Source organism: Rhineura floridana, chromosome 12 (assembly GCF_030035675.1).
Source record: "Rhineura floridana isolate rRhiFlo1 chromosome 12, rRhiFlo1.hap2, whole genome shotgun sequence".
Lineage (NCBI taxonomy): Eukaryota > Metazoa > Chordata > Lepidosauria > Squamata > Rhineuridae > Rhineura > Rhineura floridana.
This window is the reverse complement of record NC_084491.1, coordinates 20,997,546-21,025,072: the sequence shown is the minus strand read 5'-3', so window position 1 is coordinate 21,025,072 and position 27,527 is coordinate 20,997,546. Positions and strand designations below refer to the sequence as shown.

Genomic DNA, 27,527 nt, shown 5'->3' with positions numbered 1-27,527 from the left:
TGCCCTCCAAATGTTTCTGGACTACAGCTCCCATCTCGGGTATGTTTTAATATGGATTCCTGAACTGAGTAGGGGATTGGACTCGACAGCCTTATAGGCTCCTTCCAACTACGATTCTATGATCTCTGACCATTGGCCATGCTTGCTGGGGCTGATGGAAGTTGGAGCCCAACCGTTTCGGGAGCGCACCACGTTGACTATTTCAAAACATGTAAGGAATAAAAGATGCTGTATTTTCTTCCATAGCTATTCCCCAGCACCCTCGCCCACATTTTTGCAGCTGTTTGATCCACCTTATAATGTTGCCTATTTATCTACCCAGACTTCACCCAGGTGAGCTGGAGCTGTCCCTTCAGCACCACCCTCCACCTGGCTGCCAGAAACTGTTTGCAATTGGGATTTTGTTGCAAATCAGTTCACGAGAAAGAAAAGAAAAGCCTAATGTTCATTCTATCCCCTCCTGTGCAATTCTAACATCAGCTGTGAAACTAATCAGGAACTAATTAAATCTGCCTCCTTCCAGGCAAGTTTCAAACATTGCAGGTATCTGTCAGTGGCAGCTGATGGCTTCATGTTAATGGAGCAGTGAAATCTGCTCTGGGTTTTAGTCCAAACTTTAGCACCTGGGACAGCTCCTTGAAAGTTCGGTCTAAAAACCTGGAGCAGATTCCACTGACATGGAGCTACTTACAGACACACAGAGAGAGAGAGAGAGAGAGTAACAATAGCAGAGCACCTTTTCTTGGGACCAACTCAAGTGTGACAGAGTCATGGAATAAGCTTTTAAGACCCTTTCCGGATGTTCTGGGCAATAGGCAGCTAAGTCATACTCAGATTAGACCCATTGAAATGAACGGGCTTAAGTCTATTGATTTTAGTGGGTCTGCTCTGAGCAAACTGACATTGGATATCACCCTAAGCAAAAAAGGGAGGGGATGAGGGAGGGAGAAAAAAATGTTTGGATAAGCCCAACCTGCAATTGTTTCTCTTAAGGTGGCATGAAGAGCTGCTTTCCAGTTTTAATTGGGTTAGACTGGGCCTGATGCAAAAAAGATCTCCTGCTGCAACAAGGCATGCTGGGTTATGTGTAAAATAAACAGATGTTGGAACTTTTAATATGACTACCCCAGTGAAGTTGAATAACAGCTTTTCAGATAGTTTTTCTTTAAAATGGAATGTAGCATCTGTAAAATACTGGCGATCTGTTTTTTGTTAGATCTCAGTAAGCCACCCTTTCCTAATTTGGTGCCTTGCAGCTGTTGTGGACTATAACTCCCATCACTCCCTGCCAGCACAGCTGCAGTCCTTCCCCAGGATGGGGAATGCTATGGTAAACTATTGAGAGTAAACTACTTCAGTTTAATTTCTCAGGTTCATGGTGGCTTAGAATACCAAGGCATGTTACTGCTCCATAAGCAAGGATACCTGCAATTAACATGTCTATTCTTCCTAAGATTATTTGTTCCTATCTATAGCATTTCTTTCCACATCTCTGATTCTCAGGGCAATCCTACACATGTCTACTTAGCAGTAAGTCTACTTAGCAGCAAGCTTGCTTAGTGCCTTGTTTCACACGTCACAGTAAACTATGGCTTACAAATGTGCTGAATACTGGAGCGGAGTTCACATCCCATTTGCTCCTTCCTGGTCTTTTTAGCTTACTGTGTTGGGGCAGCTGAGCCAAGATTTGGCTTAGTATGTTGTCTGAACATGGGGGTGTGGTTAAGCACTCTCCTCCTTAACCACGATCTGTAACCAAGAACAAATCTTGGTTTAGCTGCCGCTCCACACTGAGCTAAAAGGACCTGAGAGAAGCAAAGCAAGTGTAGTCTGCTCTGAAGCCTCTTTGTTTGCGCTCAGTTATGCTTTAGCTTACTCTTATGTGCGAACACAGCCAGTAAGTACTGAGTTACTACCCAGAAAAACATTGTGTCAATTCAGAAGTAAGTTTAATGGTTTTCAGTGGTGTTTACTCCCAGGTAAGTGTGTATAGGATTGCAGCTAGGAGTGGGTGAATCTTTCAGTTTCAATTTCTCTGTTTCACATTTTTCCAGTCGTAAATTTAATTCTCCACATTAGTTTGTGGTTTTCTTGTTTTTTTTAAAAAAGTCCTCATGAAAATTCATCAGCATTTTAATGCAAATTTCTCCTAATATGCACATCTTTGTATGCAGTTTTGCCTAATATAATCATTTTTGTAAAGCAATGCCCCCAAATATTATGCATTTTTGTATATTTTCACTAATATTTTTATGCATACTTTTAACCCCAGTAGATTCATTTTTACACGTAACTTGGCTGGAGAACTGCGCTGCAAAATCCAAAGTACTAATTTCAAAAGAGGACTGTGTTTTGGTTCTGATATTATTTTAGAAAGTGCAAATTAAATATATTTACCTTTAAATGTAAACTGAATTGAATTTCTCCCCCATCCCTAATTTCAACCCAAGATTAGGAATTTAACAGAATATGATTTTATCCTTTGCGTGGAAAGGGAAGAAAGCAGGGGTTAATGTTCAGCTATGTTCTACACAGAGTAGATCCACCGAAATTAATGAACCTTAATCATATCTATTAACTTCAGTGATCTACTCTGAATTGGACTAGCATTGGGTACCACCCATTTAAAAAAACTGTTTTAAAGCTCTTTTAATATACCCTATTTGACTCACAATGATGATAAAGCCAAGTTAATATAGATATGATAGTTCCACTTAAATTGTGGTAAGACTGCAACCCTACATGCACTTTCTAGGGAGTAAATCCCATTGAAGATAGTAGGACTTCCTTCTGAGTAAACATGCATAGAATTGTTCTAGAGCAAGATTTAATGTTATGGCTCTTCCATGATAATCTAAAAGATTTTAAAAAGCCAGTTTTATTATTTACTATTACTCAAATTTTGTGAGCTTTGAATAAATACAAGATGCACTAGAAGTGGGTGACTTTGTAATCTCATTACAACACTCAGTGAAATCAGTAGGGCCCTTGCTATCTTCAGTTCAAAGGTCTTCTGAAGTATCTGGCTTTAAGATTAACAGATACCTGAGCTGTTAAAAATCATGTTGCCCAGCTTGTATGATGTAGGAAATTTCAACATAGTTTGAACTGAAATGGACTCATTTACCCATCAGCTATTTCATACACTCCCAATGCGAACCTAGTTACCAGGGCTGCACACTAGTTGCCTCCAAACTGTTAGTATTTTGCAGGAGGGCTTCCATCACATGCCGAAAATTTGGGTTTGTGCAATTAAAGTGCTCTGTTGTAATACACCCACTTTAAAAAACAACAACATGGCCTTTCTGCGGTTAGGAAAGTGACAAGGAAATGCACTGAAAATTGTGGGGTGAACGAATGATTAATGGGAACACGTATAAACACCACACAGACAAATCAAGATGAATTCTCATTGAAACATCATCTCTCTGTGAAGAAATCACAATGAATGCCCAGTTAAGATTACACATGTATACTTCGTGCAAGATAATCAGGATGAATGCTCAATAAACAAGTCATAGAGAAGAGCCCACTATTTAGGGGGTTAGCTGTCCCTGATAAATGCCCTTCCTTTTCTCATCTTTGTCAGTTGCAATCAGGACTGGCCAGAAGGAAGGGGAGGGATGCTTATCTGACCTCCTTGTACCAGTGTTGCTGTGGATTACTGGGAGAGGCAAGATTGCATGGAAATGAGCGTAGTAGGGGCATCTTGGTGGAACCGATCTGGCACTCCTGCAAGAGCATGTATACCATGCTGGACTCCCTGCCACCTTGCCTCTCCCTCTCTCCCTCCTGGAAAGCCACAGTGACACCAGTGTCGGGAGTGACACTGCCCTCCCCCCGCCATCTGCCTGCAGCTGCAATGGAGGTGGAGATTTGATTAGTGATATTTTGGATTGGGAATTGTTGATCAGGGCACACCAGTTCTTCCTTCTTATCTTTATAGGACTGCAGCGTCCCATTTTTACAATGTTTTCTTACATGGTTCCGCTGTTTAGCGATTCGGTGAAACCAGCAAAAGCTAGATGCTTTTCTCCTTAGATAACGGTAACCACTCTTGTTAAAAAACACACACCACCTGCTGTTAAAACTGCTCCTTTACTGGCAGCCGCATCTGACTAGGTCAATGAGGCAATGGTCCCCAGGAGACAAAGGAGTCCTTCAGCTAGCAGAAGTCTACCATCCAAACTCAGGCAGAAGCAAGGTGGGTGGGGAGGCCTTTATTTGTGGCAAAGGAAATGCGTCTCAATCTGCAAGAGAACAAGACTTGCTTTGTTCTGGGCAGTTATGCAGGTCCTGTGGGTTGACTCCTTGCCGAGAGTTATGTGTCGGCTGAGTCTCGCTGTGTACGTGGTGAAAGTAGTTTTTTTTTCTTTGCAGCTGCATGCCTTCATCCATCTCCAGCCTTTCTCAAGCTTGCTTGAAAAACAGGGGTATCCCAGGCTGCCTTGTCCATAAGGAATCATGTTTGTGTGACAAAATGACTCTAGAAGAGGCTGAAGGACTCCATCTTGGAGTCTGGAAGAAGCTTCCTGAGATCTGGAAGGGACTAAGGGATTTCCATCCTGAGATCTGGAGGAGGCCATGGGACTCCCTTAGGGATAGATGAATATGTCAATTTCGTTTTCTCTCAGTTTCCCAGGCTTAAGTTCAGTTCTGCAGATACAGTAGAAGTGGGCCAGTGCCCCGCTTTTCGGCATTCCATTAATACGGCGCCAGCAAGGCAATCAGCTGGAAGGGGGGCTGGACCTCCCCGTGCTCCACCTGATCTCGCCGGAGGAGGGGAAGATCAGCTGGAGCGTGCTCCAGCTGATCTTCTCTTCTGGCGCAATCAGCAGGTTAGGTTCCAGACCCACGCGCTACAGCTGATCTGCTTTTTGGCAGTTTTCGCTTTTCGGCAGGGGTCTGGAACCTAATCTGCCGTATGAGTGGGGCCCTACTGTATGCACATCAAGCTGCAACCTTTTAAAAAAAAAGGTTATGAAAATTCATCAACATTTTAGTGCAAATGTCTCCTAATACACACATTTTGTATGCAATCCTTCCTTTTTGCAAAGGAATTTTGTCGAATATGGTGCATTTTTGTGTGTTATTTTCACTAAGATATGCATTTATGTGCACACTTTACCCGAGTGTATGCACATTAGCTGACTGGAGAACTGCATTGCCGAATTCAGAGAAGTGCAAATTTCAAAGGATGGTTGTGTTTTGGTTTACGTATTGTTTTGGAAAGTTCAGATTAAATAAGTGGCTTTAAATGCAAACAGAATCAAAATTCTTCCCCATTCCTAGACTCCGAACTTCATTCCTGGATTCATTGGCCATTACTCTCTGATTACAGGTCTACAGGGGCTTTTTACATCATCCTTGCTAGTATTTCTTTTAAAATTACATCACAACGTTGCTGCACTGCAGGACAGCTGCAAATTTTGCATGCTTGAACAGAACCTTCTCTGCTGTAGCAAACATTGAGGAGTTGCCAGACTGACATATACCCGGCCTCAGAAATACGAGTCTCAGTGGGGCTCATAATGTTCTCATCTACAAGATAAGCGTTACAATTCAATAATTCTTCACTGGCTCATATTTTCATCTGAGCTGGAGAAGAATTTAACTCTTCCCTCCCTGCCAGCCCACAAACTCATACCCATCCATGATCATTCCATTCCTTTCCATTCCGCTTCCTTCCCACCTTCTTACCTGAATGGTGGTGGTGGTGATGCTGTTCTGGGAGTGGCATTAGAAAAAAGCAAGCAGAAAGGAAAGGAGGGAGGCCCCTCACACTCTCCTCCCACCAACACCTGGTGTGATGCTAGGTCAGGGGTTTTCAGTCCGAGGGCCACATTCCCTTCTGAGCTGTTGTCCAAGGACCACATGCCAGTGGTAATGCAGATCCAGAGGAAAAAGTGAGCGGAACAACTCATGTAAATGTTGCCTTTGTCCAGTAGGCTCGTTTGTACATGCACACCCACATACTCCTTTCTATCCTCCATCCAAGGAAGCAAGAGGCATTATCGGAGTTCAAGAACGCAATCCAGCCAGGCAATTTAATGGATGAAAAGCAGAGCTGGTGAGGGCTGTGGTTTGAAAGGGAAAATCCCAAGAGCCTGACAAAGAGGCCTAGAGGGCTGCATTTGACCCCTAGGCCTAGAGTTCCCCATCCCTGTGCTAGGTAGGGCATTAGGCAGGGACATGTGACCTCTGGAAGATATAGTTTTCTTAAGGGTTGCCGTGATGTCAAGCCTGAAAGAGCTTGCTCATCACTAATCTAACTCCCTCTCATTGTCACCTCCCCGCTTCAAATGTATCAGGTCTAATTTGCGCATTGTTTTGAATGCCAGAAATTGTGCAAATTCTCAGCTTCTTTTGAATGGGATTATGCCGTCCCTTAAGAATCAAGTTTCCAGCTTGGGGGCGTACTCCTGAATCCAGCCCTGTTCTTAGATGTCCAGCTGGCAGCAGCGGCCAGGGAAGCCTATGTCCAATTTAGTATGCCCACTGTACCCTATCACTCATGCCTTGGTAACATCCTTTGAAGACTTGAGCTGGCCTATAGATGGGTTTCATGAGATCAGGTTCTGATGCCACAAATAAGCTGAACTTTCTGCAACCGTCTCTCTCTTTCTGTCACCCCCTTTTCTTTCTCTTTTTCTGCCACTCCCCTTTCTCTGTGTCTTTTTTCCTACTACTCCCTTCCCCCTTCCTTGTCACCGGCATGAAGTGAGACCAAGGGGCCACAATTTGCAGCACCTAATTCTAACAAATAAGTGTGCATTTGAAACGCTTTTAAAAAATGAGAAGGGCAGGCAGCTCACCTGAAGCAGGGTGGCACGTATGTTGCTCATTTGCATTGCAAACATTGGAAGAAGCTGGACTGACTTCACAGGAAAAGAATCCACGGCAACCTCTGCGTTAGGATTACATCTGTGCACATCCTGACTTGTTTGGGACTCTCAAATGTTGACCGGTTTGCATTTGCTACCCCAGCTGGATCTAGGAGGACATCTGCAGAGCATTTTCCATTTGGGTGCTTTCTGTTGTTGGCTGCAGAAGTAGTTGGCAGTGGCAGCAGCAACTTCCCAGCACATGGCACTGGGCCACAGAATCAGACACAAGGAAAGCGCCACTTAGCTTGAGCTCTGGAGGTCAGGTCCTAATCCATCATCTGCTTCAATAAACACGACAGCCTGCTGCATGCCTCTGCCACAGCCCTGCTCAGTTTGGCTCATCAGCCTGTATGTTTGCAACAGGATTTTGTAAGGTATTTTGGCTATTGAGAATAGTCATTAAGAGAGATGTAAGAAGGCATCATTTTCCGTTCTGCCCTGTATCCATCGCACGCAGCGCTGTTTCCATTCTGTTGCAGTTTGTCTTCTGCCAAAAACTGCATTACTCATCTCGCTGTCTGCTGTGGCGAACTTATGTGATTATGTAATTAATTTCATAAGTTACATTGTCAGTATGTTATTGTACCCCATTAATTTCAGTGCCTAGGAAACGCAATGCAAATGGGGGAAATGTAATCAGTTACATATCGTTATATACTCAGTGTGCATAAAAATGCATGTAGCAGTGAAAATAACATACAAATATGCATTGTTTTAGGGGGAAATGGCTTGCAAAAATTGTGTATATTAGTCAAAACAGCAAATAAGTTTATTGAGAGAGGTTTGTGCTAAAATGCTGACAATTTTCAAAAGGGTTTTTTTTAAAAAAAATCGCAAATTGTTGTGGACACAAGAACTGAATTTAAGATGGGGAAAATGAGGAACAGGGAGAACCAAAATGGTCAGATTTGGTTGTCTCTAGTGAAAAGCCAGCCCTGCTGCTTTGGGGAGCCCTTCTTGTCATTCTGCTGAGTTGGGGCCCTGGGCCTATGCCCCAAAGTCCCACCTGGCTGGCCCCACTCTCCATCACATACTGGGGTGACAAGATGAAAAAGATGCTGGATTGGGAATCCTCTGCTTTTCTCTGAGACTCAAACCCCTCCTTTCCCCCCCATTTGTTTCCTTTTCTTGGATGTCTCAAAAAAAGGGGGGGAAGCTCATTCCAAACCCAGGTGGATTTGATACAGTTGTCACTGTTCAGAGAGAAGAAGCTCACACACATAAACTGAGCAACCCCCTTTCCCTGCCCTACTTGTTTCCCTGTAAAATCTAGATAGATTTCTTTCCTGTGCCTGCTGAATTCATGAATCCTTCCCCAGCTGCTCCTTCCAGATGCATGCAATAAATTCAACAGCCAGAAGTTTGCACAAGAGCGGGGGCTGATCCATGGCTGATCCATGGATTCCTTCTCCCTTATGAACATAGGAAGCTGCCTTATTCTGTTGGATCATGGGTCCATCTACCTCAGCATTGACTACACAGACTGGCAGCAGCTCTCCCAGCCCTACCTAGAGATATTGGGGATTGGATCTTGGACCTTCTGCATGCAAAGCAGATGCTCCACCGCTGAGCCATAGTCCTTCCAAAGATGCAGCTCCTTCTCGCCAACTGAACTATTGCCCGTCAAACATGCCTAAGCAGGAATTGCTAATTTTACAGAGACATCCAGCTGATGCTTAGCTGCCTGTGGGATTAGTTCAGCTGAAAACGTGGGGTGGTGCCGCTGTTAATATAGCAAGCATGTTTTCTGTGTGGACACGGGTTGTGGACTCCCAGTTCCTATCAGCCCCAGCCAGCATAGCCAGTGGTGAGAGAGGATGGGAACTGGTGTCCAGCAACATCTGGAGGGTTGCACTGGGGTGGGGAAGGCTGCCAAAGAGTGTGGATGAAATACTTATGTGTACAGATGTCTTTCAATGCCTTCTGTAGGCTCTGCTAGTCCAGTCAAGGCTCCCGGGTATTATTAATATTATTATTATTAAATTTATATCCCGCCCTTTCTCCCAGTAGGAGTCCAGGGCAGCAAACAAAAGCACTAAAAACACATTAACATATCATAAAAATAGAGTTTAAAATATATATAAACAAAAACAATTAAAAACATATTAAAACAAAACATCTTTAAAAACATTTTTTAAAAGCTTTAAAAACATCTATTTTTTTTTTTAAAAGAAGGTTTAAAAACATTAAAAAGCAATTCCAATACAAATGCAGACTGTGCACATGGGTATTTAAAGGTGCACACTCATGTTACTTGCACATTCATGTTTAATCTAACACATGAAGCTGCCTAAAGGTGTTTGGGAGCTGCACCTCCTGCGAATGGCTGCAGCCAGGGTGCTGATGGGTATGAGGAGTTTTAAGTCCATCATGTCAGTGTTGTGTTTGCTCCCTGGTTGCCAGTTTGTTTCTGGGTTCAGTTAAAGTGCTGGTGTTAAGTCAACCTTTAAAGTTTGGGACCTGGGTACCTTAATTTTATATGAGTCAGGCCAACGGTCCATCTAGCTCAGTATTGTTCACTCTGACTGGCAGTAGCTACACTCTAGTCTATCAGACGCGGGTATCTCCCAACCCTCCTTGGAGACGCCTAGGCCTGAACCTGAGACCTTTTGCATGGAAAGCAAATGCTCCACCATTGAGCGATGGCCTCTCTTGATAAGGAACATCTTTTTCTGTTTGTTCTTCTCTGTGTGCGCCTGCTATCTGAAACCCTGCTCCAGATCCTCATCCCCGTAAGGCACGGCTGGCGGAAACCAGGGTCAGGCCATTTTCTGAGTGGGGCCCACCTTGTGGAACGCCTTGCCGAACCATCTAGATCAGGCACCATCATTGTACTGTTTTAGGTGGCTGGTAAAAACATGGTCGTTTGAAAAGGCCTTGGGCTGATTATTTTCTTTTTCTGGTTTACTCCACTGTTTTGGTTCTGTTGACTTGTTTTGGAATTTGTTTTTGTGGTCTGTGGGGTTTTGTTTTGACATTCATATTTTGATCCTGTTTGGAATGGGGATTGCTATGTATTTTAACAGTATTGTGCTGTCTCAGTTCGATAACTGCCTGGAGTTTCTTTTGAAAATTAGGCAGGATATAGGTTTTAAAAATAAATTATACTGGGTCAGATGGTCCATCTAGATCAGCGTTGCCTCTTCTGACCAGTAACACTTTATTTCTTCCTGCCGATATCTCCCTTTCCCATCTACTGATATGTGATTTTATTTTATTTTTAACTGTAGACATTTGGGAGTGGACTGGGGACTTTAAGCATGCCAGGCATGTGCTCTGCTTCTCAACTATGGCCCTTCCCCTGTGTCTGCAGTGTTAAGCTACGCTCGGTCATCCCAAGTCAGCAGCCTGCTCTTGGCACAGCATCCCTGAATCGACCGCGTCCAAATGGCTTCCTCTTTATTTCTCTGGAAGGAGCTGATCCATGCATGCTCTCTTTCTGTAATGAAAGAGGGTCTGTGTATGCACAAGAGATCTGCTCAGGTGCTCATGAAACTCTAGAATACAGTGAGTGACTAAGGGCGACCTATAGAGATATACCTAACGTGGAAGTAGTGCTAGTCTTACTCAGAGCAGACCCACTGAAATGAATAAAGTTTGTAAGGTTCATTAACTTTAATGGGCCTACTCTGAGTAGGACTAGCATGGAATGCCACTATCTGGCACTTAGGACTGTCTCCAGGCCACACCCCTCACTGGTCCTGCTCCACGTCTCCTTGAGTGCTTTAGTTTGGCTTGAATGCGTACTTGAACTGTGTTGTCTCTGACTTGCCTGGATGGAGAGATGGAGAAATCTCTGACTTGTGTATGGCTCGAATGTTTGCTATTGTACCAAGGCAAGAGTTGCATCTGTTGCTCTGCCCACTTTTTGGGCATGCCCACCACCAGTACACCCCTTCCCCAGTTGCTCATGAGAAAATGTGGCCCTTAGGCTTAGAAAAGTTCTGCACTCCTTCTCTATTCACTGGCAGTAGGAATGATATGAGAAAGCAAAAGCAAGAAAAAATGGAGGAGGGGACTCCCAACAAATTAGTTTAGACAAGTGGGACCTGTAACAAAATGTTGCACTATGAAGTACTGCTGTTCGGGGCTTAAGCTACTCCATCCCATTCTTATCACCACACCTGATTTTCTGTCTCTTCCCCCATCTCTCAACAGTCTGTCAGCATTGCCCGGCCACTAAGCATGCACAGTCTTTATTGAGCTGACCCTCTCTTATGGTCCCCGCAAAACTTTTTTTAAAAAAACTGCAAAACATAGCGTTTCCCCCAGTCTGCTGATGCCTCCCTCTTGTGCATTGGTTACGAATGTCGAAGAATTCCATCAGAAACAGGAGCAGAAATTGCCACAATTTGCACGTCCATCCGGTGTCAGGAACGGGAATTGCACAATCGAAAATGAGTGGTATTCACTATGGTTTTTGTAGTCCACAAATATGACATGAATAATTTCTGCATTGTTTTTGAAACTGTTTAGGCAATTAATTACATTAGTTTCAGACATCATGGATAGCAAAAGAAACTGTAGTGGAATGGAAATATCTGTGGTCATTCCCTTAGTTTCCGATGTGGAGGCTGTGACTGCTGTTGCTTATGTAACCCAAATGGCACAGCCAACACTAGGGATGTGCACGCAGGCAGCAATCTCCGTCCCATCCTGTGTTCATCTTCTTTTTTTAATCATTGCCCTGGTTTCCTTTTTTGCCTACAGTTGGTTGGTTCTTAATGTACAGATCTATGCATAATGTATAGTTGCCTGAGTTTTGCTCCATAGACCATAGTTATAGTTGGATTTTGAGGAGTTGCCTGCAATACTTCTGGTTTTTTCTGGGTTATGGTGGGTTGCTCTTCTGGTAGGAGGAAGCATGTTTTCACGGCTCTGCCTGTGAGCTCTAGTAGGAGGCGCCATCCATATAACAGGAGGTGACATTTCCGCACAAATGGCGGGGGGAGACTTGTTCTTGATGGAGAAAACGAGGATCAAACTACATGTAATGTGGGAAATCCTGACTAGGTCTCCTGGATCTCTGTCATTAGGCAAAATCACTCATTTTCCTTTTCCCTGTGCCATCAAATGAGGCTAGCCATTACCCTCTGTCAAATGCAGAGAAGACTTCATACTACTCTTTTCACTCTGGTACCTGTGTGACGCCCTCAGCCTTTGGCTCCGACAGCTCCATAACAGACCCCTTGCATCTTCCATTTAGCCACCAGATCTTCTGCAACAGAGCTAATGAAAACCTTTAAGCTTCCTTCAAGCTGAACTCCAGACAGAGGCCTATTGTGGCTGCCTTGACAAGAGCTCTTCATTCTGAGTTATCACATGCTTATGAGGTAGCCCCTGCTGAAGAAACAACTTTGCCCCGAGGCTGCTTATGGCATTTGTTCGATTCTCGTTGCTCCACTTAATGCTATCGGCTGGCCCACAATTGTGAGAATACTGCAGTGTGTGGTTTCTTCATTAGGACTGGGCAGGGAGGATTTCTCCGTTGGAATATTGGTGAAGTTGGAATATTGCTAGCATGGTCCAGTGCCACAATGTCACATCTTCAGGCAGCTGCTAGGGCCCACACAGGACCCACTGCACTGACCCCTCTGTTTAGAACTGGGACATGTACAACTCTGTTCATACTTTCCTCCTGAGAGTGCAGAGAGAAGATCAGAGGCAGATTCAACAGAAGTGAACCAGTCCCACCATCCCTCCACCTTGTCTCATAAATGTTCAATGGACATTGTTTAGAAGGTGAAAATAGGACTACTCTAAAGAAGATCTTGGACTCCAGCTCCCATCGTCCCTGACTGTCATGGGCCCTGTGGAGGACTCCTGGCAGAGTGATGAGGAGAAGGAGGGCTGGGATCCTGCTAGGTGAAAATAGGACTATTCTAAAGAAGATCTTGGACTCCAGCTGCCATCATCCCTGACTGTCATTGGCCCTGTGGAGGACTCCTGGCAGAGTGATGAGGAGAAGGAGGAGGGCTGGGATCCTGGAAGGTGAAAATAGGACTATTCTAAAGAAGATCTTGGACTCCAGCTGCCATCATCCCTGACTCTCATTGGCCCTGTGGAGGACTCCTGTCAGAGTGATGAGGAGAAGGAGGAGGGCTGGGATCCTGGGAAGGGGCCCAGTGGACTGCAGAGGAAGGGGACTGAAACAGGAGAAGGCTGTTTAGACAGTGACAGTTCTGCCCTCCTAGTTCCAGTTACAACTGAAGGAGCGCTGTCTGACTATGAGCCAACCCTTGTTCTGTCTCTCAGCCATGTCTTGTTGCCCAAGCCACCACTCGTGCCTTCTCCTAAGGAGGAGGAATCAAAGGCTCAACCAGAGGCAGTGTTAGAGGAAGCTCTGGGTGAAGTGCCGCCACTGGCATCACCAAGGACTAGGGATGGGAAGATCTGTCCATGTCGGTTCTCTCCATTTCTCATTTTTCCAACATTAAATTCAGTTCTTGACATTTCTGCAGCAATTTGTGATTTTTTTTAAAAAATCCTCATGAAAACTCTCCAGCATTGTTCTGCCAATTTCTCTTAATAGGCATATTTTTGTAGGCGGTTTTGATGAATGTACACATTTTTGCAAGCCACTTCTTGTCATATAATGCATTTTTGTATGCTGTTTCCACATATATTCATTTTTACGCACACTTTCCCCTCATACATGCATTTTTGTAAACTTTGGTTGGTTGGTGAAAAATTAGAATAATTGCACATTTGTAATAATTGTGAAATTGGAATAATTGTGAATTTGAAAAGATGTCTGTGTTTCAGTTGCCATATTGTTTTGGAAAGTGCAAATTTGATAGATTCAGCTTGAAATGCAAACTGAATTGAAATGCTCCCCCACCCCATCAGATGCGCGGGTGCGCACAGACAGCCCCAGCTTTTCAGCCTCTTTGTAGGAGTGCCTGCTTGCTCCTGCAGTCCAGTACAGAGAAACCTTCCTCATGCAAATGGAAAACCCGCCCTGACCTTATTTAAAGGATCTTAAGGGGGGTGTCTTATTGCAGTGACAATGTCTTAGCTTGAATAGTCATGCCTAGTTATGCTGTGTGTAGAGATGCAGAGTCCTGTATCATCTGTAAGCTGATCTATGAAATGCTCTAAACTGAGATTTCACATTAAATATAATGGAGAAAAGCACACCAGGAGTCCCAAGTCTGAATCCAATGGGATTGACCAGGACAATGACCATGGCCCATGCTTGCTGGGACTGATGGGAACTGGAGTCCAACAGCATCTGGACGACCACAACTTAAAGTAATGTCTGAATATGGCAAGCTGCCTTTTGCCAGATTAGACAATTTGCCCATCTACCCCAGTACCTTCTACTCCTCTAACTGACTTTGGTCCCTGGGGTCTCAAGCAGCAGCTTTTCCCATCACCTGTTTACTGGATCTTGGTTTTGTATCTAGGGATGGCCGGGATGATATCTGGGGCCTTCTGCATGTAAAAGCCTGTGCTCTACCACTGAACTGTGGTTCCTCTTAAAGGAATGGTAGTGATGGTGCTTGCATAGGTGTGGGGAACCTTTGGTCCTCCAAATGTTGCTGAATTACAACTCCCACCATCATTGGCCATTGGCTATTCTCGCTGGGGCTGGTGGGAGTTCTAATTCAGCAACATTGGGGGGGGGCAAAGGTTCCCCACGCCTGTGCTAGCAGGTTGAAGGGTTTCTCCATGGTGGTGACATTAATCCCCTCCTATCACTTGACTGTTGACAAGGATGTACTTTTTCATACAGTGTAAACTATGGAATTTACAACCACGAGGTGGTGTGAAGCCACCGACGTAGATGGCTTTAGAAGGGGATTGGACAGTTGATGGAGGATAAGGCTATCAATAGCTACTGGTCTTGATGCTTGTGTACGACTTCCAGGATCAAAGGCAGTGTGCCTCTGAACATGTTGTGCCGGGGAGGGCTATTGTGCTCAAGTCCTGGTTGTGGGCTTCTCGTGGGCATCTGATTGGCCACTCTGAGAACAGGATGCTGGACTCGGTAGGCCATTGGTCTGATCCAGCAGCAGGCTTTTCTTACAGCTCCTTGGTTGTCGCATCAGCCCTGCCCTGGGGAGGTGGGGATCTTGTGAGTTGTGGCAAATCCTGGAGCATCATGGCCATGTCAGCCACGTCAAATTACTAGCCCCAGCCCCAGGGGTTACGGGATGGCCCAGTGCTGCCTCCCTCGGTTTCTTGCTCCTTCCATAGTTTTGTCCTACTCCTTATCTTCCAGCAGTCGGCAAGCAGCCTCCCCATCATTGTGACCGCCAGCCCTGCAGGGTTCAAAACGTGTCAGTCCTTGCATTAGCAGAAGAGACCTGCTGCTCTTTCCATTTCTGTTTATTAGTTCTCTGAAATCAAATCTCCATTAAACAATGACCGTATGGCCCATGATCAGAACTGGGGAAAACTTGTGCCAAAGGTTGGGGTGTGTGGGAATCTAATTTTTAAAAGCGTTTGTATCTCGCCCTTCTGCCAAGGAGCTCAGGAGGGGAAACATGATGCTCCTTCTCTTTTATCTTCACAACAAACTTGTGAAGATGGTTAGACTGAGAGTGAGTAACAGACTCAGAGTCTCCTGGTGAGCGTTATCGCTGAGCGGCAATTTGAACCCTGGTCTCCCCAGTCCTAATCTGACTCTGTAACCGCTGTTCCAAGCAAGATTTCTTATGCATCCAGATTCTACTAAATGTAAACTTAGCGTGCTTGTATTGTAAGCTGTGGCAACGTTACAGAATGTAGAGGATTCGAAGGGCAAAGAAGGGAAGCATAACGTGGGAAAGGGACAGCCGTGAGCAAGGATTCCATGCACTGATTCTGCTGCATCATTAAGATAGTGGGCTGGATCCTGACAAAGTCTGAGATCCTCACCTAGGAGTAGGGATGGAAGAGAAATTCAATTTGGCTTGTATTGAAAGCCAAATTTGCAGCTTCTGAAACAATATGAAAATGAAAACACACACATATTTCAACATTTGCAGTTCTCCAAATTTTGCTGTAAAACTGGCTTCACTGGAAATGACCTAAACTACTAGAGCAGTTTTTATTCTGTTGAAGTTCAGATCTCTCTTCGGGAACATCCCTTGCAGAATGCTGACTGGCAGTTGCAAGTGAAGAGGAAAAGCAAGGAGTGATTGCGGAATAGAGTCTCCTGGAAGAGGGCAGGCACCCTGCTGGCTGGCACCCTGTACAGGAGGCATTGCAGGCGGCAACATTTTGTTCAAGTCTCGTGTGTGTGAAATGATAGCAGCGCAGAACCAGGGCAACGATTGTTTGAGAACTAGGGTGCTACACGCATCTCCCTGTTTTTGTTTGAGGAACGTTGGATGATGTGGCTCTCTATGATCTCAAGAAAAAGGGCTTTCCCAGCATAGACATTAGTGTGCATTTAGCGGGAGGGGGCGTAGGCAGCATTTGAAGAAGAGCTTTTTTAAAATGCTTGCCAATCCTGACGTCTAGTTCCAGCTGTCTCTTTGGGATGATGGGAATTGGTTTCTCTTGCAGCTTTTGTTCTTTTCCACTTTAAAGTATGATTTAGGGTAGCAGCTGCACACAATGTGGTCTGCATGACGGAGCTCATCTGCTCTTTCGCAAAACTCTTGGAGAGACTCGGGGTGGGGGGAGAGATGAGAATGGCAACAGGTTCATGTCTGGAAGACAACCGTTCCTGATCTTATCACTACCTAGCAAATTTCTGAAATGAGTAATTTGCAGGCTACGTGCCTGTACTTCTGCCCTGGATCTAGCTAGAGACATTGGGATGGTTCGGGGGTGGGGTGGAGAGGGAATTGCTCAGCTTTGTAATCCTGAGGAAAAGATCGAATGGGCTTCTCTGACTCGCATGTAACGCAGTATTGTGACTTCATCACTTGTAGGAGCAATTGTGGATACCAGGCTACAGCTAGTTGCCCGAAGAACTGTGCGATCTTAGTATGACGACAAGTGGACTCTGCAGCAAACTGTTGCAGCGTGGAGCGCTGCTCTTCAGGATTCCAGCCACACCATGCTACCCCCCTGGTGGTTTCTCTTTTCATCTCCTCAACAGTAGGGATGCTGGGGAAATTTGATTTTGTTGGCATTTTAATGAGAAACTACCTAATCTGCACTTCCCAAACTCATGCACAAACCAAATCTTTCAAAATGCACACTCTTCTGAATTTTGCAAAGGAGTTCTCCAGCTAAACATGTACAAAAATGCAGATAGGGTGAAATTTGCATACAAATGCATATTTTAGTGAAAATAATATTCAAAAATGCATTATATTATAGGAAATTGCTGGCATAAATGTGTATGTTAGTCAAAGCTGTATATAAAAGTGTGTTTTTGACAGGAAATTCAGACTAAAATGCTGACAAATTTTCATGAGGTTTTAAAAAAATATTGCAAATCACTGCAGAAATGTGGAGAACACTGGAAAAATGAGAAACTTAGAGAACAGAAATTGACAGATGTATCCATCCCCACTTAATGAGCACAATTAGTCCTCATTGGGCTATTGGGTTTTTTTTTGTATTCCTTCAAACCTAGGGCTTTCCCCTGGGTGGGTGGTGCCATTTTGGCTACATAAGGATTGGCACTCATGTCCCAAACATTGGAAATAGAGTGAAAGATTCTATATGTGTCAGCAGCATGTGTGAAAAATGAGTCAGCTTTTTCGAAACCTTGTGAGGATTGGTTTTCCAGCCTGTGTGCCGTCTGTGTGAGATTCCCAGCCATCTCCAGCTTACATGTTCAAACAATAAAAAACTAGTTGACAAGATATCCAGCAGCACTTTTAAAAAAACTACTTTTTATTTTATTGTTGTGGCATGATTTGCATGCATGGTGTGCAGAAAGTGGGCAGAGAGTTTTTCTCCCTCTTACGTAACACCAGAATGTGGGGTTATCCAGTTAAACTGATTGGTAGTAGATTTTTTTGTCTACACTCAGGCTGTCCAGCTAGAACTTGTAGGCATTTGGGTGGGCCGGGGTGGGCTCTGTATGCCTGTTGCTGCTTTCTTTATTACATAGCATAAACTAAGAGTCGTAAGGAACAGCAACAATTCCTGGGGAAGGAAGAGCCCAGATGAGGGTTCTTAATGAAGTACAGTACAATAACGAACCTCCTGCAGCTGCCAATGCTCTTTGATGTGAGGTTAATGGCAGTGAGCACCTTTAGGCTCTACCCGATGACCCATTGCATCAGTTTCCTTGGGATGGAAATCCACGGCCATATTGCAAACCAAAGGCAGAAGTTGCTCTCTGATGAACAGGATCCTTGGGGTTGCTCTGGCTTATCCAGAAGGTCAGTGAGTGAGTGCTTAAATGCGTTTTGTTCCTGTGCAACAGTCTGCCCTCCCCAGTGCTCTGTCCTGAGATGCAAAGCAAGCAGGTAATAGGTGGGAAAGGAGACACACATATACACACACAGTCGCTGCTGCAGAGGAGGAGGGGTGGAGTGCACAGACCTCGTTGCAGTGTAGCACACAGCGGCGGTGGTGGCCGATGCCTATTTGGGAGTGGCGGGCGGAAGGCAGGGCGACCAACAGGAGGTGGAGCCAGAGCCGACGACAGGCAGAGCCAACTCATTCAACTTTGGTCCCCATCCTCCTCCCTGCTGAGTTCTTCGAGGGCAGCTCTGAGACTCGAGAGGAGGAGGAAGCTGACAGGAAGTGTCACCCCCTGGACAGGATGTAAATAAGAAGGCAGGCAGGTGGAGGCTGGCTGAGGGCAGACTGAGCTTGGTGGGGCAGCGCCCTACTTGCCCTAATAGGTCAGACTCCATGGCATGGCACTGGGATCAATCTAACCTTCCTGCTGCTTTGTACCACCCTGAGCTCTCCACACCCCACCCCTGCCCCTCAGTTAGCGGCAGCGATCCACTGTGTTTGGAAGCCAGACGGGCAACGATGCTCTACCTGTTTCTCCTCACTGGCCGCTACTGCATGCGAGAGAGAGAAGAATTTGCTCCCATAGAATGTAGTAGTGCCCAATTTGGCCATCTGCTTAGATGGCTTTCAAAGGACATTAGATACGTTGACAGCAGATAAGCTATCAATGCCTGCTAGTTGTGCTGGCCATATGTTACAACCAGGGTCAGCAGCTTCCTGCCTCTGAATCACCAGCCACAGGGGAAGAACAGCAGGAGGGGACTGTGGCTTTTGAGCCACCCATAGGCATCTTGAGCTCCTGCAGGAAACGGATTGCTAGGCTGGACAGGACCTTTGGTCTGATCAGACAGGGCTCTTGATATTTTTTTTTTTTAGATATTTGTCAAGCAACAGAAGGGGGAGCACTTCGGAGACTGAATTCATTCTTTAAAAAAGATGAAGCTGTCATCTTTTTTGAATGATTTTTATTTTTGCAGGAATAATAAAAGGCTCAAGAAGAAAAGTCACAATATATGGGACTGCAAACAGACCTAACAACAAAAGATATGTCCTCCTTAAAAAATTACATGGGCTATAATCTATAATCATTAGGTGTTTTAAAAACCTCTTGATTGGTGGAAAAGGCTGGACGTTTGTGTTTACGCAGGATGTTTCGGCACAACTTGGTTGTGGTATTATTGAGTGGGGAACTTCATTTGGTGCTCCATGCAAAGAGACAACTCACCTCATGTCAGGAACTCTGATCCTTCCCACATGGCCTTCACTCTATCCCTTTTTTTTTTCTCATAGCGCAGGAAATGCTTTCTGATTTTCATAAATATCAGATAAAACACAAGTCTCATCATTGTCTTTTCTTCGTGTGGATATGTTGACTGTAACATACAGAGAGACCATGGGAAGCTATAAATTATTAATACTTTTTGTAGTCCCATCAATACTGTAAAATACTATAGAAAATACTTATACATATTATGAAAGACAAAAGGAAAGAAAAATAGAAGTAAATAAGTAAATAAAAATAAATAGATCCTGTGTCTCTGTTTCTTGATACCTCAATTATGGAATACAAAAGTAAATGGGAAGAAGGCAACACATTATTAAATACAATGACTTGTCTCCACATCTCTGTTATTTATTGAACTAAAAGCAGAAAAAGAAACATAAAGAAGAACAGAAGAAAAGAGTGAATAAAGAAAATACAAGAAAAGTTACAATGTTCATCAGCTAAACCCTAACTCTTTTTTTGTTTTGTTTTCTTCTTCTCTTTTTCCAGAGACCTAAAGAGCAACTTGATTAGCATCATCCAGCCTGGAGCTTTTCTGGGCCTCTCAGACCTGAAACGTTTGTAAGTATGCCTGTTGAGTCCACTCCCCAAAATGCCGGAGCAGCCAGTTAATTTCTTCCAATGTTCAACTGAAAACTACCCTCCTGTAATTTAAGCCTCTAGTCCTACCTTTTCGGTCAGCAGAGAACAAATCTTCACCCTTCTCTATAGGGGTGTTCACACATTACATTCAGCGAGTATACAAATTTGTGTACGCAAATAGCTGAGCTGTATACTCGCACAGTTTTTCTCGGGTAATGTTCAATGAGTGTACAGTCTATGTACCAGTGTACGCAGCAGTTGAGTCATGCAAATCAACAAGCGTACGCTCTTTCACACAAAAAAGCTTGTGTGTGTGTAGAGATCGCTTGTACCTGTGTTCGGTGTGACATGTGAACAAGCCTTTTGTGACAGCCCTGCAAGGATCTGAAGAGTGCTATCGTGTCTCCTCCTCATGTCTTTTCTTCTCAAGGCTAAACATAGCCACTTCCTTCAACCTCTTATTTTTTAAATGTTGTTTGACCCTGGCCTTTGGCTCCGGAGAGGTATGTTTTCAGAACCCAACCTATTCTTATGATTGAAATGTGTTTTAATGCTTTTTAACATTGTATTTTAAATTTTGTCACCTGCCCTGAGACCTACAGGTGAGGGTCAGGCAATAAATATAATAAGAACTAAATAAGAAATGCCACTGTCCTATCATAAAATATCAGGGCAAAGCTCATGGGACTTGGTTTCCATACCCCTGACCTTCTTTGTTGCCATCCTTTGAACCAGTTCCAATTTGTCTACCAATTTTGTCAATGGAAAAAACAGCAGGGAGTGGGGGGGGAGAAGGTGTTAAAGGGGTATCTCTTCCTTGGCCATCTCGAGCATTGCCCCTGTCTTCACTTCAGTCTCTGTTTCACCCCAGTCACTTACCTTGGTAGATCCCATCCTGTCAGCCACCTCCAGCATCACTCTGACCATCCAGTGAATGTCCTGCATGGCTTCCCGTTTGTGGGGAGGCTTGTAAGCACCAATGAGAGAAGGTTGAGGGGGTAGAAGGTGTGGAGTGGGTGAGGACGGCACACCCAGGAACATTGGAGCGGAGGCTGGCACATGCAGCCCAACCACCTCCAAATATTGGGACACCGTGTTCAGGAATGGCACCCGAAGGAGCCTAGATTCCCACACTAAGTAAAATCCACCTCTGATGGCATCCTTCCTCAGATCTTCTCCACATTGCTAAGCAGCATCCTGAAGAAGCCAGCTTACAAAAGGTCAGGGATGGTGTGGTGGCCGCCATTTGCTCAGGGACTACTTGTTGAGCGTTAGCCATCCTGGCCCTTTTAGTTTGTCCCCTGGGCCCCATGGCCTGCATTTCCATGGCTTCCCATGGCTCTTTTGCTTCAACAGGGACCTCTCCAACAACCGCATCGGCTGTCTCACCGCTGGCATCTTCCAGGGATTGGTCAGCCTCATCCGCTTGTGAGTATTTGTGTATACATGGTAGGAAGAGGCAAGGAAGAGGGCTGGCTGGTGAGCAGCAGTCCAAGTTATGGCCTGTATGTTAAAACACTACATAGAGAGCACCTCAGCAGCAGTCGAGCCACCGTGAAAGAGCATGCTTGACTAACTTCGGCCCTGTCAAGTGACTTGTTCATTCTCCTCTTCAACAGGAACATGTCAGGGAATATTTTCTCCAGTATCCAGCGTGGGGTCTTTGACGAGCTGCTATCTCTGAAAGTCCTGTGAGTATTTCCTTCTCCTGCAGGTTGAAAGAAGGGGGAGGCAGGGAAGAGGCAACCAAGTAGCTCTTGAAGTGGTTGGACCTGAGATTGGACCGCACAGGAGTCATGGGCAGCTGCAACTCATGTTCTTTTGCTGTCCTAGGGTGGTGCTAATAGAATTAGAGCATCCCCCTTACCCATGCAAGCTGAGAGTATTCTTTGGAATCTCCTGTGATTGTCGCCAAAGGTTTGGGGGACATTCTTTCAGCTTCTGCAAGGATTGACCATGGCAGAAGCAGCATATGAACTTGAACTCACACACTGCTTCCACTGTGTGATGGACGCCTCTTGAGCTGCGCTGCACTAGACAGTCGCTTAGCCTTCCTGTGTAGTAGAATCAGCCCTACTGATGGTGCAGTGATAACTGATGGGCATCTGCACCCACTTTCTGGCCAGTGATCACAGCAGTAATGGAGGTGCTAGGAGAAGGTTGCCCATGGACATGGTAAAACGTACTAATATTATTAGGGTTAGAGAAGGCAGGCAGAGATAACCATTTCACTGAAAAATTGAGTTTATTTGTGTCATTGGAATAAAAAGATGCAAGATGCTCTGAATCCTTATGGTTATTGGGGAAGATATAAGATCAAGGATTATTTTGGTTTAGAGAAATAGCTACTTTGTTTTATTTATTTATAAAAATATAATATATCACCCTGCTGCAAAACATCAGGACAGTGCGTACAGCTACATAAAAACATTTAAAAGCAACATAAAACAATCATTCAAATGACTGGCTACTCTTAAAAAAAAAGTTTTAAACAGCTGGAGAGGCTGAGGCCTGTTGACACAAAAAACTCTTCCAGAGATGCCTGAATGCCAAACTTGGGAATGCCTTCCGAATCGCTGCTGGAAGAGCGTTCCATGTCATGGGACTGCAACACCAAATGTTGAAAATCTTTTTTGTATTTATCTTTAAATGAGCAAAATGAATAGTAACGTTCAGCTTATTTTTTTATATACAGTTGAGAGTGTAAGGTATTTGTATGGTTTGTGATTATTATTTTTATTGTGATAAATATAAAAGCTATGTTAATATATTTATTAATCTCTGTGTGTATATTCAATTAAGAATATTCAGAAGATGTAAGCATGCACTCTAAGGTCATAAGTGACTTAGATAATTAAATACTTTCACCTGTGCTAGCAAGTATTTAAAGGAAAAGTTTTTGCACCTCCAGCCCTCAAAATTCATTCTCTAGCAGGGATAAGGGAGAAATTCATTTGGCTCTCATTATAATATCAGACTACACAACTGGCCTTCCCAAACTAAAATGCAAACCAAAACACAGGTATCGTTTGAAAAAATGTGTGCTAAAACAAAGCATATATCAAGGGAAAGTGTGCATAAAAAAATTATGTTGGTGAAGATAATGCACAAAAATGCATCATATTAGAGGAAATTGCTTGCAAAATTGCATATAAAATACGTAGATTGGGTGAAATGCTTGTGAAAAGCTGTACACATTTTGTTTTTTAAAAAAGCAATTTGCAAATTGTTGTGGAAACATGGAGAAGTTGAATTTAAGGCTGAAAAAAGAGCAACTGAGAGAAACCAAAATTAACAGATTCATCCGTCACTGCCCCGAAAGAAAGAAAGCAGTTTTGCCCCTCTTTCACCTCTGCCCCATCCCGCCCCCATGCTTGAATCCAGGCTGTCCTTTCAGGATTCTGAAAGTCAGCCTGGTACTGATCTAATCAAAGGATGACCCAGGAGATCTGTGATCAGCTTGTGATTGTGTCCCCTCTTCCAGTGACTTTGCCACAGAATACCTGACATGCGACTGCAACATGCGCTGGGTCCCAGCCTGGTCCAAAAACCGCTCTGTCCAGATATCCGACAAGACGTTGTGCATCTACCCCGGCAGCCTGCATGGGAAGCCACTACGGAACATCAGGGAGAGCCAGATGCGCTGTGGTGAGGCACTCGGCTGGGTGGGTGGGGTGCGTTGCTACGCTAGCGGGATCATCAAGAAAACTTTGCAGTGTGGAGAAGCAATCCTTCCAAACTACAAAATTCCATTTTCCCTCTCCCTGTTTTTTCCAACCCTGACTGTTGCCACTGGGCAAGCTCAGGTCATGCTCAGTCCTTGTTGGGGTATCTTAGATGTTTTTCCCCTAAATATTTTTTCTACTTCTGCAGACCTTGGTGATCCTACAAGCATGCTGATATCTCCCTCTTGTTTCTCAGTTGCCCCATTTTGGCTATGCAGCCATCAGTGGCGACTGGTGGCTCCATATCAGTGGAGCGGTGGAATCTGCTCCAGGTTTTAGTCCGAACTTTGAAGGAGCTGTCCAAGGTGCTGAACCATGCCTGATGTACATGATCTGTCTATCTATCTAATCTATCTATCTATCTATCTATCTATCTATCTATCTATCTATCTATCTATCTATCTATCTATCTATCTATCTATCTATAACCTCATAACCCCACATGGTTTTTAAAGCAGCTTTCAAAACTCCTTGCAACAACAATCACATTCAGGTCTAATAGTAGGAACAGAAGCAATGTGGTTTCCGTGGGATGCATTCAGGCACAGTTTCTTGCACACATCCTCAGGCCTCCCTGGTTAGTGTCCCGTTGGCGTTACCCTTTGGCGACTGCCTTCCGAACAGCAACTCCTTAGGACCTCTGAGTCAAGGGAGTGGGGTTGAAGAGTTGGAAGTCTCTCAGCCCTTGATGGAAACATATCTTCCCTTCTTGCTTCTTCTCTTCTGAGTTCCAGGGAAAACCTGCCAAATGATTGTTGCTATGTCACAAAGTCCCATTATGTCTTCCAAGAGCCTCACATTCCCGTGTCGGCAGAGGTGGGGGTCACACATGAAAGTGCAAGTGAGTGCCCGTTCAGGCCCAGCTGTATGTATTCCACAACTGCATCACACGAGCACTGGATTTGTGATGGTGTGCAAAATTCTACAGCTCGAAACTGTTTTCTTTTTTGTCTTTTTAAAAAAGAAAGCTTCTAGTCCTTAAGGCTGTGGGAGATAGCTTTGGAGAGTGTATGGGAGGTGCTCAGAGAAGAAGCCAAAGAGTGAGAGCTGATAAGCAGAGTGTCCCACAGCCAGATATCTAGACGGCAGTGCCCCCACCCCACTGTCACTCCCTGTGGCTGACAGAAGCAGAAGTATATTCAAGTTTGCTTAATTTGCATAATTCTTATTGGTCACTTAAATGAGTTTTACACTATGTGAACTTCTGATTATCATATCTCCCCCCCCCAGCTGTTTTCATACATGGGCTTATTGCGTCAGTTTTGTGGATTAAAATGGTAGCGCTTCTGTCCCAGTTTCTAAAATTCTTTTCACACTGCAGTACCTGTTGCATTAAGGGGTTGTGGCTTTTTTGGCCAATATACTGGGATTTTGCACAAATGTCTTTCCCACGGGTGCAATGAACAATGTCTTGTTTTCATCCCTCACCTGTTATACATGTGGGCACTGTAGTTCTCCACTGTATAGGAGGTCTTATCACATTGCCATGTGACCTCTTCCCTTTAGCACCTGATATTTTTTGTGACGTGTCTGGACACGGAAGGGGAAGCTGCTACCTGCACCTTTGCCAGAATACCAGGATAATTTTCATCAGGCAAAAAAGCTTTGATGCACGTCTAAAGGGCGTGAAGGCATTGCATACTGGGATGCCTGTCACGTGAGCGCTGCAGCTATTGCAAAACTGCCATGATGTTCCAGGTTGCCAAGCTTACAAACAGATTATTTCTGGAATCATTTATCATGGAAATGAGCACTAAAACTTCCGCTATGTTTTACACAATTTCCATAACTAGCTTTTACGTTGTATGAAGGATCGAATAAAATGCGCAAATTGACAAGTCAGAAATCATTGGAACAAAGTGCTGTATGAACCAATGCATGACATAACCAGCCCTGAATGCAGGCTAAAGGGATCTGTAGATTGGAGTCTTTCCATGCCAGGGTCTGGGACGTGGTTGGCCCTGAAAACCTCCTCTCCCTTCCTACACAACCTGAATGGGGTCTCACTCTCCTTCCTACAGAAGGGGCCCCAGAGCTTCACACCCATCAGCTGATCCCCTCTCTGCAGCAAGTGGTCTTCCAAGGTGACCGCCTCCCCTTCCAGTGCACGGCCACCTACCTGGACAACAGCACACACATTTTGTGGTACCACAACCGCGCCTTGGTGCAGGGGGATGAACGCAACGGCATCATCCTGGAGGAGAGCCTCGTCCATGATTGCACTTTCATCACAAGGTACCAGGGGATTTAATACTGGTCAGTTTGATATATTGTATTTTATAGCTTCTTACAGTTTGAATAGTAAGTTTTGCAATGTCCAGCTGCTCTGGGTTTATATATGATGAAAGGTGTTACAGAAATGTATTGGATGAATGATTTTAGGTATATTCCGCTCCCTTTGCACCTGGCTCCACTTCGTGAAACTTGAGGTTCTTATTAAAAAAGAGAGTCAGTCTTGGAAGCCTCAAGGCTGCCCATCCCTGCCTTAGACCAGTGGTTCCCAATTTTTGTTTTCCTCCTGGACCACTTGAAAGTTGCTAAGGAACTTGGCAGTCCATTTAATAATTTTTCTGCCAGTTGTTTAGCAATAGTAATGCACTGTATTTTTTTAGAAAATAAAACTTGCTCTTGTGGACCCACCTGAATGAAGCTCATGGATCACTGCTGCTCTTTGGACCACACTTTGGGAAGCCCTGTCTTAGACCATTAAGCCATGCTACCATGTGGATGGCTTGAAAGCAATCAGTGAGATTCTTTTTAACTAGAGATGCTGTGGATTGAAATCCTGGGACCTTCTTCACGCAAAGCATGTGCTCTACCAAGTGGCTAGAGGGTTATACCGCTGTATGCTCCATCCTCAGTTGAGAATGGCCCACCCCCTAAGAGCTAGTGACCAGCCAGTCCTGTATGGTTTCTAAAAGCACTGTCTGTCCCCAGCGAGCTCATCCTGTCCAACATCCATGTCTCAGCCAGCGGTGAATGGGAATGTACCATCTCCACTGCTCAGGGCAACGTTAGCAAGAAAGTGGAGATAGTTGTGCTGGAGACGTCGGCGTCGTACTGCCCAGCTGAGCGGGTCACCAACAACCGTGGAGATTTCAGGTAGGAGTCTACAGGGCTGTGGGCCAGAGGGCTTTGGAATGACAGGGCCTGAAGCAGACTTCAAGGAGCCAGGTTGATATGCTGTGGATTGGGTTCCACGAGTCTGTTTGTAAGGAAGGCCAGCTTTAGAATCGTAGAATCGTAGAGTTGGAAGGAGCCTATAAGGCCATCGAGTCCAACCCCCTGCTGAGTGCAGAAATTCCAATTCTAATTTTAAAGCACACCTGACAAGTGGCTATCCGGCTGCCTCTTGAATGCCTCCAGTGCTGGAGAGCCCACCACCTCCCTAGGTAATTGGCTGCATATTTGTTATTATTATTTTTAAAAGTCAAGTTTCTAGACCTCATTATTGCAAAAGGTATGTACCATGATGAGCAAAATCAAATAAGGTGCGTCAAACGATGAGCATTGGTATCTCATCCGGTGTGTTTGGAGGGTTGCCAAGGCCACTGCCAAGGCTGATATGGCCTTTCATTTCCCCCCAAATAGAGTTGCAGGGGAGGCACAGTGCGGGAGGAGAAGAGCTTTTCTAGCTGTATGTTATGTAGGGCTTATATGAACCCTGTTTTAAGAAACGTAAAA

At 44.6% G+C, this 27,527-nt stretch overlaps 1 protein-coding gene across 1 annotated transcript in view; it reads left to right on the top strand.

Moving 5' to 3' along the window:
* ADGRA2 (adhesion G protein-coupled receptor A2) overlaps positions 1-27,527 on the top strand; it is a 139,835-nt gene that overhangs the window by 82,750 nt on the left and 29,558 nt on the right. Inside the window, exons 3-8 of the mRNA XM_061593480.1 lie at positions 20,026-20,097; positions 21,475-21,546; positions 21,738-21,809; positions 23,603-23,766; positions 25,865-26,078; positions 26,781-26,945. Of these exons, the coding sequence (XP_061449464.1) occupies positions 20,026-20,097; positions 21,475-21,546; positions 21,738-21,809; positions 23,603-23,766; positions 25,865-26,078; positions 26,781-26,945 (759 nt within the window). The remainder of the gene's footprint in view (positions 1-20,025; positions 20,098-21,474; positions 21,547-21,737; positions 21,810-23,602; positions 23,767-25,864; positions 26,079-26,780; positions 26,946-27,527) is intronic.